This window comes from Apis mellifera, linkage group LG5 (assembly GCF_003254395.2).
Source record: "Apis mellifera strain DH4 linkage group LG5, Amel_HAv3.1, whole genome shotgun sequence".
NCBI classification, from domain to species: domain Eukaryota; kingdom Metazoa; phylum Arthropoda; class Insecta; order Hymenoptera; family Apidae; genus Apis; species Apis mellifera.
Window position 1 is genome coordinate 11,544,295 of NC_037642.1, and position 13,340 is coordinate 11,557,634.

Sequence of the window (13,340 nt, forward strand, 5' to 3'; positions counted from 1 at the left end):
GGATAGAATTACTAATGGTAAAATGAAATGTTGTCCTCGAAGTAATACGTATTCTATAAATGCAGCTGCTATAGATATTAAAAGACTCTATGAACAATAAAATACATTTCTAATATGAACATATATAACTAAGAAGTAAAATGATGCTCCATTTATGCGAATTCAGTCAACCTGAATTTATATCTTTTATAATATTAGTAATTGTTCAGAATGCAATATTAAAAAAATTCCAAGATTTCATATATAATTAATATATACAAGAATTGGTAAACAAATTGTCGATATGATTATTTTCGTGATAATCTCATGATTTTCTTAAATAAAAGTTTAGAAAAAAATATAAAAAATAAGTTGTTGTAAATAATAAAAGAATATTCAATTAATTGTTTTTAAAACCTAGTCATGTTAATGGAATAAAATTATTAATAAAAATTCAGTAGTAAATTTGTTATTTATTAAATTATTATTATATTGTAATATATAAAATTAAAATTGATATAACTAAACCAATTACTAATTTATTTGGAATTGCACGTAAAATTGAATATGCAAATAGAAAATATCATTCAGGTTTGATAGAGTTAATGTATTTATTGGATTTATTGCAATTTTAAAATTGTCTGAATCTCCAAGACGATAAAGAAATTGTTAAGTTAATAAATATAAAAATAAATAAGACAATATAAAAATGCTAAAAGATGTTTAATTGAGAAATATGGATGAAATGAAATTTTGTAATTATTAAAATTTGATCCTAAGAATCGATTTAAGGTAGCAATTGAAAATCCTCCTCAAATTCATAAAACAATTGTATCACCAATATAGGGAATTGCTGATAAAAAATTAGTAATAACTGTTGTTCCTCAATATTTATATTTGTCCTCAAACTAATACATAACCTATAAATGCAGCTGCTATAGATATTAAAAGAATAATAATTCCAATTCCTCAAACTCTATTTAATTTATACGAACAATAAAATATATTTCATCTAATGTGAATATATATATATATATATATATATAACTAAGAAGTAAAATGATGCTCCGTTTATACGAATTGAACGAAATAGTCAATCTGAATTTATATCTTTTATAATATTAGTAATTGATCACAATGCAATATTAAAAAAAAATCCAAGAATCGATCCAAAATTTCATATACAATTAATATATTACAATTAATATACAAAAATTGGTAAACAAATTGTCGATATTGGAATTGAAAAAGTTTATAAATTTTTTCATCGAAAATAAATTATTTCTTCTTTTCAAATGTAAGTAATTTTTCTTATTAAAATTAAATTAGTATATTAATATTTCTTCTTATTACACAGATATGTAAAAATCAATATATTTTTAAAGTAATCTGAGCGTAATTCATTATTTATTAATTTTTTATAAATTTTAATTGTAACTTTCCACTTGGAAATACGATTAACGTTATTAAAATTAATAATAAATTTATTCGTTCGAATTTATTCATATATATATATATATTATTAATTCGTCCTCGAGGTGGTTTGCACGAGTGCTTAGAGAGCGATGGTGGCCGTGGAAAGGGAGAAGAAGGACTTTAACCCTCGGTCAGGCTACGCCTCTCGGCGTTGACTTTAACTCTCCCTTCCCTCCCCCCCCCCCCTAGAAACCTCTACGCCTCCGTTTAAAACGACGACGACACGGGGGAAAGGAGAGGGGAGGGGGGTCGAAGCGGAGGATTTTAATCCGCGGATACCGGACGATATCTCGCAGGATTAAGGGGGCAGAAGGATCCGCAGAACCACTCTTGGACTCCCCTCCCCTCCCCCTTCCTCCCAAGCATCTAACAAGTTTACCATCAGGTTCGAACTCTACTTAAGGCAAATACCAGGACTCTCGAGAGATCCTTGGCGAGGCAGAGTTTCCCCTTTATTCAATCCTGCGCCCTATTCCAAACCTCCCCTCTCTTCATTTCATCGCCTCCTTGATTCGAGACCTCTTGATTTAGGATTATCGGGGGAGCAAGTGTCGATAAGCTCGACTCACTCACTCTCTCTCTCTCCCCTTTAATATATATATATATATATTTAGCAAATTTCGAATAGCACATCCATAACCCGTGTTTAAGCGAATAATAGATAAAACTCTCAACTTTGCCGAGTTTTCAATTTCAATCAACTCGATTATCGATCGAGTTTGGAGAAGGAAGGATCGAGGGCGAGGAAAATTCTGTCCCCCCGAATAATTTTTAATATCCTTTATGGCTCCGCGCCTGCAGTTTCGCGATAGATCTTATCTCGGGGGAAATAGGCGGAGTGCATCGCGCTCGAAAGGAGGGGGGGAGAAAAGGAACCTCCTCCTCCTTCTCGATAATTATTCGAAATTCACCGAAACTGGCTTATAATCTCCCTCGATCGAATTCGTTTACGTTTCTTTCGTGCGTAGGAGAAGGAGAAAGGATGGGAGCCTCGATTCTTTCCGGGCACGAAGCCGAGTAATTGGCGATAAATCCCGAGTAAAAAGCGGGCCGGAGTCGTAAAATTTTCTCACTCGCTCTATAAATTATAGATAACGTTGGGGCAGGGTTAGGCTTAAGTTGTAAATCGCGTATAATAGAGCGGTGTTGAGAGACCGAATGCCGAGCATATCGAAAAAACTTTTCTCCAATTCCAATGAATTTGTACAAAAATAATCGTATCGACAATTTGTTTCATATCGACTCTTGTATAAATGTTAATTATACATGGAATTTATGGGTTCTTGGAATTTTTTTAATATTCTGATCAATTAGTAATATTACAAAAGATATATAAATTCAGGTTGACTGAAATGGAGCATAAATGGAGCATCATTTTACTTCTCTACGAGATATATTTTATCGTTCATAGAGTCTTTTAATATCTATAGCAGCTGCATTTATAGGATATGTTCATTCCCTACGTTGGTGATATAATTGTATTACGAATTTGAGGAGGATTTTCAATTAATAAATCGCTACTTTAAATCGATTCTTCTCCTTACCATTAATAATTCTGTTTATAGTAATCCTCTCTAATTTATTTGCTTTACACTTGACAGGATTTAGGATCAAATTTTAATAACTGTAAAATTTCATTTCATCCATATTTCTCAATTAAACATCTTTTTATATCATCTTATTTATTTTTATATTTATTAACTTTCAATTTCGTCTTGGAGATCCAGACAATTTTAAAATTGCAATAAATCCAATAAATACATTAATTCGTATCAAACCTGAATGATATTTTCTATTTGCATTTTCAATTTTACCTGCAATTCCAAATAAATTAGTAATTGGTTTAGTTATATCAATTTTAATTTTATATATTACAATCCTATATAATAATAATTTAATAAAACAAATTTACTACTGAATTTTTATTAATAATTTTATTCCATTAACATGACTAGGTTTTAAAAACAATTAATTGAATACCCTTTTATTATTTACAACAACCTATTTTTTTATATTTTTTTCTAAACTTTTATTTAAGAAAATCATGAAATTATCACGAAAATAATCATATCGACAATTTGTTTACCAATTCTTGTATATATTAATTATACATGGAATTTTGGATTCTTGGAATTTTTTTAATATTCTAATCAATTACTAATATTATAAAAGATATAAATTCAGGTTGACTGAATTCGCATAAATGGAGCATCATTTAACATAACTTCTTAGTTATATATGTTCATATTAGAAATGTATTTTATTGTTCATAGAGTCTTTTAATATCTATAGTAGCTGCATTTACAGGATACGTATTACCTCGAAGACAACATTTCATTTTACCATTAGTAATTCTATCCATAGTAATCCTTCGTTTACTTGCTCTACGTTTAACAGGATCGTCAAATCCTTTAGGATCAAATTTCAACAATTACAAAATTTCATTCCATCCATATTTCTCAATTAAACGTCTTTTCATATCATCTTATTTACTTTTATATTTATTAATTTCCAATCTCCTCGTCATCTAGGAGATCCAGACAATTTTAAAATTGCAATTCCAAATAAATAACAAATTTAACCTTTCCGATAAAATTCACCACTGAATTTTTATTAATAATTTTATCCCATTAACGTGACACGGGGTAAACAATTAATCGAATACCCTTACAACAACCTATTTTTTATATCTCTTTCCAAACTTTTATTGAAGAAAATCATTAAAAGTTGGAAAGGCAAGGGAAAATATTAAGGCGAGAAGGATAATTAACGCTTTTTTAAAACTCGTGACCCACGTGGCCGCGAGGCTTCTCGAATTTCCAACGAGGGGATAAATCCGATTCGATATCTCGTACGCGCGAAAGAAGGAAGAAATAAAGTCCAGGTTACGATTATTCATCCGCGAAACAACACAAAGTTTCAGAATTTTTAAGAATTTTATATCATCTTATTTACTTTTACATTTATCAACTTAACTTAATTTCCTTGTCATCTAGTAGATCCAGATATAATTTAAAAATTTCAAATCCGATAAATACACCTTGAACTCACATTAAATATATTCGTTATATTATTTAACTTTTTAAAACTCGTGACTCACGTGGCCGCGAGGCTTCTCGAATTTCCAACGAGAAGATAAATCCGATTCGATATCTCGTCCGCGCAAAGAAGGAAGAAATAAAGTCCAGGTTACGATTATTCATCCGCGAAATAACGTTTTTTCCCTTCCTTCCTTTTTTTTTTTCCACAGCGAACAAAGTTTGTGCCCGAATCGATATCGAATTTCGAAATGTACAAACGCAAAGTAGATACAGGTGAATACGAGAGGGCGCGGCAATAAAATATGCCGATTTTTTTTTTCCCCTTTCTTTTTTTCACTCATACACACACACACATATAACTTCTCGTTTTGAATAATCGGATCTAACGTTCGTATCGTCCGCTGCCCAGAGACACCTTCTCCCCCGTAAATAACCTGCATCCTCCGATTCTCCCGTATAAAAAGAGCCGCATTAACATTTAATCGGTAAAGTATAGGCGTAATTTCGGCGCCGATTGAATTGCAAATCTTACCGCGGTGGAAAAGTTGTGTATCCATCCTCTCCCCCCCCCCCTTTAAGAAGGAGGGGAGGGGCGAAACTTTGCGGAATCGAATAAACATCAAAATTTCGCTTTGTGCCGGGAAAACGATATCGGTTATCGATACCGGTAAACGATAAATCGTCCAAACTGTTCCAAATCTGTTGGAGAATAAAAGACAGAGAGACGATCTTCTTTAGAGACGATTTACAATTAAATGAAAATTCTCTCGTTCGCACAGAGTTTGCGCAGCATTTGGGAGCAGCACCGTATTGTCAAGGATAAGCCGATCTTCCCTCGATATTCAATTTAATATACGCGGTGCGTGCGATATTCCCATCGAATATGCATACGTATTCATCCAACGATCCTGCGTTTGTTCCTCCCTTCCTCCAATATAAATATATATACACACACATATACACGAGGATATTTATTAAACGGTTCCATTCGTTTCTCGATCGAAATCTGGCGACACCGCCTTAACCTTTCTATTTAATCTCTCTCACAGAGAGAGAGAGAGAGGGAAGAGAATAATCTTTTAAGGCGGCGGAGAGAAGTTGGCGCAGTTATAAACAGAAATTTAGATCCAGTTGCCAAAGTAAACAGCGGAACCTCGGTAGTTCGCCGCTTCCCCCTCCATATTCCACTCCGAGCAACGCTCGCTCACCGGCGTTCTTCCGAACGTGCAACTTTTCACTTAGCTCGGTCGATAAAAACTTGGCTGATCTAATATAACCTACGCTACGTACGAACCTTCTTCCCTTTCAACTTTCGAGTTGAAACGTCGGATTAATCGGTTTGCCTTGCCGCTTCCGAATCATCAATCATTCAATTTCACGTTCAAAAGGGGAGAAGGAGAGAGAGAGAGAGATACTTACCGCCCGTGACGCGACACGTCAGAGAGGGGGTGTCCCCCTCCTCGTAGGGCCCCGCCGTCCCGTTCACTATCCTCCCCCACTGGTCCAGGATGGTGGGCTGTTCCGGAGGCACTGGAAGAAGAGGAGGAAGAGAAAAATTCTTGCATTCTCTCTCGTTAATGATCGCGGAGGTTGGAAAAATTTTTATTCGCAACTCTGGATTAATATTTTTAATATTTCTCCTAGAAAAAGAGGATATTTAGCTGGATATTTCTCGTTATTTTTCGAACGATATTCGACGCTTTATCTACGTTTCGTTCCTGCTTCTTCGTTGTCGCTCAGTCGATAAGTTGGTGGAAATTTGTATTTCTATATTCGAATACGTATTATTACGTCGCGATGTTAAAAGTTCTTCGTAATCTTTTCGAAAGTTGGAAAGCTTCGAGCAGCAAACTTCGTTACGTGGAATTCATAATTAACGAGAAGGAAATTCGTCTCGATTCTTTTTTTTTCCTCGAGGAGAGGAATCGAAAATGCATTGTTCGTAGATTTTTTTTTTTATTTTTATTCTCTCTCCATTGTAATTTTTTTACTCCCCCCCCCCCAACATCGGAATCGTCGATATACACCGCGCGTATATATCGAATGTTATTCGAAGCTGAAAAATGTACCGTGGCTGGAACCGTGATTCTTTTTTTTTGTTTAAAACTTTGTTCCCGATTTTGAAAAAATAACGGAGAAGGGAAGAAAGACGGGAGGGAAATAGAGAAAAAAATATAGGCAAAACGATTATCGGAGGAATTTTTGGAGGAACAGTTTCCGCGGATCGATACCAAGGGTCGCTCGAAAAATTGCTTTAAGCGGATACGGTTATTCGATTCTGTTCGACCTCGAGTCGTAAACTGCAACCAAATCCGAAATAACGTTACGGTTCTTGGTCGAGATATATATATTCTAAGCCTAAGCTCGAATCGTAAATTCCAGATCGAAAAAAGGATTAAAACTTGTCGATCTCTTAATAAGAGAATCCGTAATTTCTAAACAGATTTCATTCTAGATAGAGATGAATCGAATCTCATTTTTCTTTTTTAAAAGAATGATTTGAACGCGAGATTCTTGGGGGATCGTAAAGCAGTTTGATCAAGCAGGGAAAAGGTAAATTCGATTCCCGTGCAAACTGCATTGAAAACTCGTTTTCTATGACCGCGATCAAATTTTATCCCTACGCTTTATCCGCACGTGTGTAAAGTATTTACGCTCGTTTTTCCATCCATAATTGCCGCGAAAAAGCGCGTCACAACGATTGATCGATCACGTCCTTCGGATCAGGGAATCCTAGATACATTGAGATTTCGAGATGAAAAAAAAATAAATAAAATAATACATAAAAAAAAAAAAAAAGTGCTTTTCTCTCTAAACATTATTCGATTACCGACCGAGTGCGTGTAAAGAATCCTCGAAACGCGTTTCTCTCTCTCGGTCGGTAAAGCGGTTGACTTTGAATGCTGTAGAATAATACAGAGAATATATCGAGACATTAGAGAGAAGGCGATGCAAGGGGTTGTAATGGCAATTACCAGTGGTAATCAATGGACCTGGCTCCGATAATTTCAGGGCTGGATGGAAAATAGGCACCCCTGTGTGCGCGTATTCAATTCCCTCTCCTGCGGCCAATTTACCTTTGCATCACTCCTTGAGCCCCATTTTAAACATCCACCCCCTCGTGCTCCAATCCGTTTACGATTAAATACATTTATTTACACTCTCTTTAAATCTGTAGAATAATAAAATCGTTGAACGTTTAAATTTAAGGTTAACCCTGTTTCCTATCCAATCCAATACTCGGAACAACCAATCGATCTGAGGATCCTATGAAACGAGTATTTTTTAATTTCCAGCGTTTCCCGATTTAAAGGATGGAAATAATACTCGAGATAAAAGGAACGGTATGCGCGTACGTACAAGCGGAGAAATTGTGGCGCAATTTTAATCGAGTTAATTTCGAGCCGCGTGCCTCGCGGATTCCGTTCTCCCGGAAATCCGATTCAAACGCGGCAGCGTGGACAATCGGCCATTTCTCTTCTCTTCTCTTCTTTTTTTTCGAGAACAACGAAATTGCGCGAGGAGAGGAAGATCTCGCAACGAGAGACGGTGGAAAATTAGCATTAGTTTATTTCAGAAACCGCGTTGCGTGCGTTCCTTTCTTTCTTCTTTTTACGAAGGAGGCGCCGTTTTCGAAAAATTTAATCAATGTCTTATTCGAAAATTTCTTTTCCTTTCATTCTTCTCGAAAGGAAAATTTTATCAAGAAAAAATTTATATCGGTAACATTAAATGTTCGTGAATTAAAAATTTCAAATTTAAAAATTAATATTTATTTAATTTATTTATCAGTTTATACAATAAATTTTTAATTAATTAAATAGCTTATATTTAGAATATTGAAAATATTAATGAAAATTTTTAAAATTTTTTAAATAAGTTTTTAGTTAGGATTGATAAAATCCAAATGATTTATTAACAATAAATTGCTAATTTTTTAGCTTTAACTAAATATTTAATAATTAAGTTTCATTAAATTTAAATTTTTCTAAATAACTACAATTAATCATATTTAAAATAAATATAAGAAGTAATTATTTACATTCAGACTCGGTCGAATATATCGGCCCGCATTACCATACGTTTGGATTCGCGTGATGCAAGTCTTCGCGTCAATTGCCGGTTGCCTATTGAGAGAAACAGCATCGACGGATAGCAGCCGCCGCTGCTATTAAGTCAGGCAACTGGGAAGCGTGTTAAATTTCAAGGGAATGGCTCGCCCGATAATAGGCGAACGGTGTCAGAACGAGCAGAAACATTATCGTAAGTGGAAAGAGAGAGAGAGAGAGAGAGTCACGGACAAGCGAGCTTCAAGATCCTCTCTCTCTAGGATCTTCGCTCCATTGATCTTTCGGGCTTTGATCAACCCCGTAAACGGCCGGTTCTTCCGCCTCGCTTTTTGAATATTTAAGGATCTATCCCGATTAAATGGACGCCCGCCACGCTCCAATTAATCGGCCGCCGCGAAATTTTAAATAATCCAATCCTCGTATATATATGAAACTATAAAAGAGAAATCGATCGAGGTGAAAAATCGTACGACCCACTGACCTAACCTCAAAATAGAGATTTCTTATTCACTTATTCTCCTTCTCTCTCTTTTTGGTCGAAGATCGCATCTTCGAAGGGAAATTATGCAAAATTCGCTTATCATTCTCCTTTTCTGAATTACGATATCGAGAGAGAGAGAGAGAGAGAGAGAGAGAGAGAGAGAGAGAGAGAGAGAGAGAGAGAGAGAGGAACGGGTCGCATCGATTAAAACATCCTCCTTTTCATTATTCATCGAATCGACGGTTTACGATTTATGGAATACACTTCCGCATAATAATTATATCCCATTGGTCGCTCGATCGGACAATTCTTTATTTGCATTTTTATTGTTCCACCGTGTAGGGAGGAAAAAATCGACCGGAATAACAAATGCGCCGTTAAATAAACGGTTTAATAAATACCCCGCCGCTCCCACGAAATATTTTTCCACGTCCCCTCCCCCTCCTCGTTTTTCGTTCCCTTTCTTCCCTCGATCGATATTCGAAATTGTACGAAAGAGGAGGAGGAAAGGAATATCGTTGTCGAGGAATATCTCTGGAAGAGTCGATTTCGTCGAAATCGATCCCCGTCCGACGATTACCATACCGTAACGCGATGCAGAAACCGCATTGCAAATACGACTTTTACGCTCTTCCCTTCCTTCTTTCTTTTTTCTCTCTTTCTTTTTCTCTGCGGCAATCTTGGATTATCGAGAGAACAGCGGAAATTCTGCCTCCATCCGAGAGAAAAATCACTTCCCTCCAAAAGTATCTATATATATATATATATATATGAAATGCGTCATACTTTGGATGGAAAGTGGGGATGGAACAAATTTCGGTGTCTTTCGATTAATAATCTCGAAATTCGACAACGAAAACTGTTGGAAAAACTCGCTCGTCGACGTTGAAATTTCGTTCGAAAAATTCATAAAGGGAGAGAGAGAGAGAAAGAAAGTTGATCCAGAAATTTTGTCAGATTTTCAACGGGAAATTAACCACGAACGGATTACAGATGCGATTCTTTTGAAAAAAGAAAAAAGATTTTTCTTATCTGTACGTTGGATTTCGATGGAAACGTCAAATTTTATTTTCAAATCCAAGCCGTTAAGCTAGTTTCCCCGAGGAGAGAGGGAGATAAAAATAATGAGGAGGATCGTATCGTCTCTGTCGTTCCGTTTCCAATCTGTTTTGTCCATCCGACGTTCGATCGTTAATCAAACAGTTCTCCTTTATTGGCTCTCCTCGAGAGAAGGAAAAAGAAAGAGAGAGAGAGAGAGGGGAAACGTTTGAACGGTTGTACGAGCGGTGTAGCGACATAGCGGGATAGAGCGATTAAATTTATACGCGATTTTCCCGTGGAAAAACACGGGAATATTCAAGGATGGAACGTTTCCGAATTAATTTGCATCTCCTCCTCGGTTTCTTCTCGACCTCTTCTCCACCCGTTCGCGGTGAATCGTGAAAGTTAAATTCGCGCGTCGAGCGTGCAAAGAGGAGAACACGAGTTTCCACTATCGTTCGCTCGAATTCAAACGGACTTCGCGAGCTGTTCACCGTACACCGTGTCGTGCCGTTTTAAAATATTCGGCCCCCCCACTCCCACTGAAATTCGTTAGAGTGATTGACGCCAAGGGATTGGCGCGCCGCGGACGAATGAACGCGCGCTTTCCAAGGTCGCAACTCGTGCGCGAAACGACCGTCTCTTCCGTTTCGGGAGAGGGAGAAGGAAGGAGAGAGAGAGAGAGAGAAAGAGATAATCGGAGTGGATTCGGGGACGGGAAACGTTACCGCGGGAACGAAAGAAAGGGACTTTGTTACGATAGGTATTAGCATTGTCGTTCGTTGCATCTCGAGAAAAAGTGTGTACAAAGTGTGTACTTTTTATTAAAAAGAAAAAGGGACGTTGTAATTTAAAGTCTGCTTCGCAACTTTACATTCTCGAGTGTATTTTCACGATAAACAATTTCAAATATTTACCGAAAATAATTATGGAAAACATTTCGTCTCGCGAGAGTATATACGCGATCGCTTTCTGAAAGGAGCAAGAAGCAGACGAGGGAGGGGAGATTGGCAGTAAACCAATGGGGCAAGAAGAAGAAGGAGAAGAAAAAAAGAAAGGAAGGAAGGAAGGAAGGCTGGCTACCTACGAGCTGTTCCTAGCTACTTCCTATCCTCCCCTCTCTCTCTCATCTTCCCCGTTCCGGACGATTTGAATAAGCTTCGTAAGCCTGAAGCTTGGCCGAGTTGAAAAGCCGCGCGGTGTTTGCCGAATGCCACTTCGTATGCCGGCAACGCAGACCCAACAGCGACGTTTTTTAAGCGCGTGAGCATTTTCCATACGCGCCCTCCCCGTGAAGGGTGAAAGATCGACAAAACAACTCGGTACACACCCGCCATGTTCTCGTGAAACGTTGATAACCAACCCAAGGTGCCCTTTCCAAGTTATTTATCTACGATCGACGTTAATTTTGGAATTTATCAATCGAGACGATGAAACTTTGTATATTCGATATTAAAATCTCTGTTAATAAGCGTTTTGGAATTTATCAATCGAGAGGATGGAACTTTTACATATGTATATTGGAAGAAAGTTATCGAAGATGATCTCCCTTTATCTCCTCCTCTTTCTTTGTTTTTATTATTATTATTTATTTACGATCGACGTTAATTTTGGAATTTATCAATCGAGACGATGAAACTTTGTATATTCGACATTAAAATCTCTGTTGATAAGCGTTTTGGAATTTATCAATCGAGAGGATGGAACTTTTACATATATTTGTGGAAGGAAGTCATCGAGAATGATTTTTTATCTCCTCCTCGGCTTTCTTTCCGCTCAATCGTTTTCATCCTATCCTCCCTTTCTTTTTTTCCCTTTCCTTTCCAAGTTATTTATTTACGATCGACATTAAAATCTCTAATTAATAAGTGTTTTGATGAAACTTTTACATATGTATATTGGAAGTCATCGAGGATGATCTTTTATCTCCTCCTCTTTCTTTTTTTCGCAAGATTTCCTTCTCTTTCCAAATTATTTATTTACGATCAATATTAATAAGTGTTTTGGAATTTATCAATTGAGACGACGAAACTTTTATATATATAAATATTTGTGAAAAGAAGTCATCGACGATGATCTCCCTTTATCTTCTCCTTTTTCTTTGTTTCCCAAGGTTTCCTTTGACATTAAAATCGAATCTTTATTAATAAGTGTTTTGGAATTTATTAATTGAGAGGATGAAACTTTTACATATATATATATTGGAAGAAAGTCATCGACAATGATTTTTTATCTCCTCCTCTTTCTTTCTTTCCCAAGATTTCCTTCCCTTTCCAAATTATTTATTTACGATCGACATTAATTTTGGAATTTATCAATTGAAACAATGAAATTTTTAAATATATATATATTGGAAAGAAGTCATCGATGATGATCTCCCTTTATCTCTTCTTCTTTTTTTCCTAAGGTTCCCTTCGACATTAAAATCGAATCTCTATTAATAATTTTTGAAATTTATCAATTGGACGATGAAATTTTTAAATATGTATATTGGAAGAAAGTCATCGATGATGATCTGCTTTTATCTCCTCCTCTTTCTTTCTTTCCCAAGATTTCCTTCCCTTTCCAAATTATTTATTTACGATCGACATTAATTTTGGAATTTATCAATTGAGAAATGATGAAATTTTTAAATATATATATATATATATATATATATATATATATATATATATATATATTGGAAAGAAGTCATCGATGATGATCTTTTATCTCCTCCTCTTTCTTTCTTTCCCTTACCCAAGATTTCCTTTCCTTTCCAAGTTATTTATTTACGATCGACATTAAAATCTCTATTAATAAATGTTTTGGAATTTATCAATTGAAAGGATGATCTTTTATCTTCTCCTCTTTCTTTTTTTCCAAGGTTCCCTTCGACATTAAAATCGAGGAAAAGAATCTCTATTAATAAGTTTTGGAATTTATCAATCGATGAAACTTTTACATACGTATATTCGACGTAAAAATCTCTATTAATAAGCGTTTTGGAATTTATCAAGGATGAAAATACTTTTGCATATATTCGTGGAAGGAAGTCATCGAGGCTGATCTTTCATCTCCCCGGCAGTGGCTTTCTTTCCGCTCGATCGTCTCCATCCCATCCTTTCCTTTTTTTTCGACCCACTTCTCCGGCGATGACTGTTCCATTACACGGAACGCTACGTCAAAAGGTGCTTGTTAAATTTTTACGGCCACCAGTTTTCCCGAGGATATCTTCCCCGATATCTTCCCCGATATCCCTTTAACGTTGTC

At 35.9% G+C, this 13,340-nt stretch overlaps 1 protein-coding gene across 3 annotated transcripts in view; it reads right to left on the bottom strand.

The window, feature by feature from the left end:
* The window catches only part of LOC411116 (nephrin), a 235,484-nt gene that overhangs the window by 51,423 nt on the left and 170,721 nt on the right, over positions 1 to 13,340 (bottom strand). For all 3 annotated transcript variants that reach the window (XM_026441039.1, XM_026441040.1, XM_026441041.1), the window contains one exon: positions 5,916 to 6,026. In XM_026441039.1, coding sequence (XP_026296824.1) covers positions 5,916 to 6,026 — 111 coding nt within the window. The remainder of the gene's footprint in view (positions 1 to 5,915; positions 6,027 to 13,340) is intronic.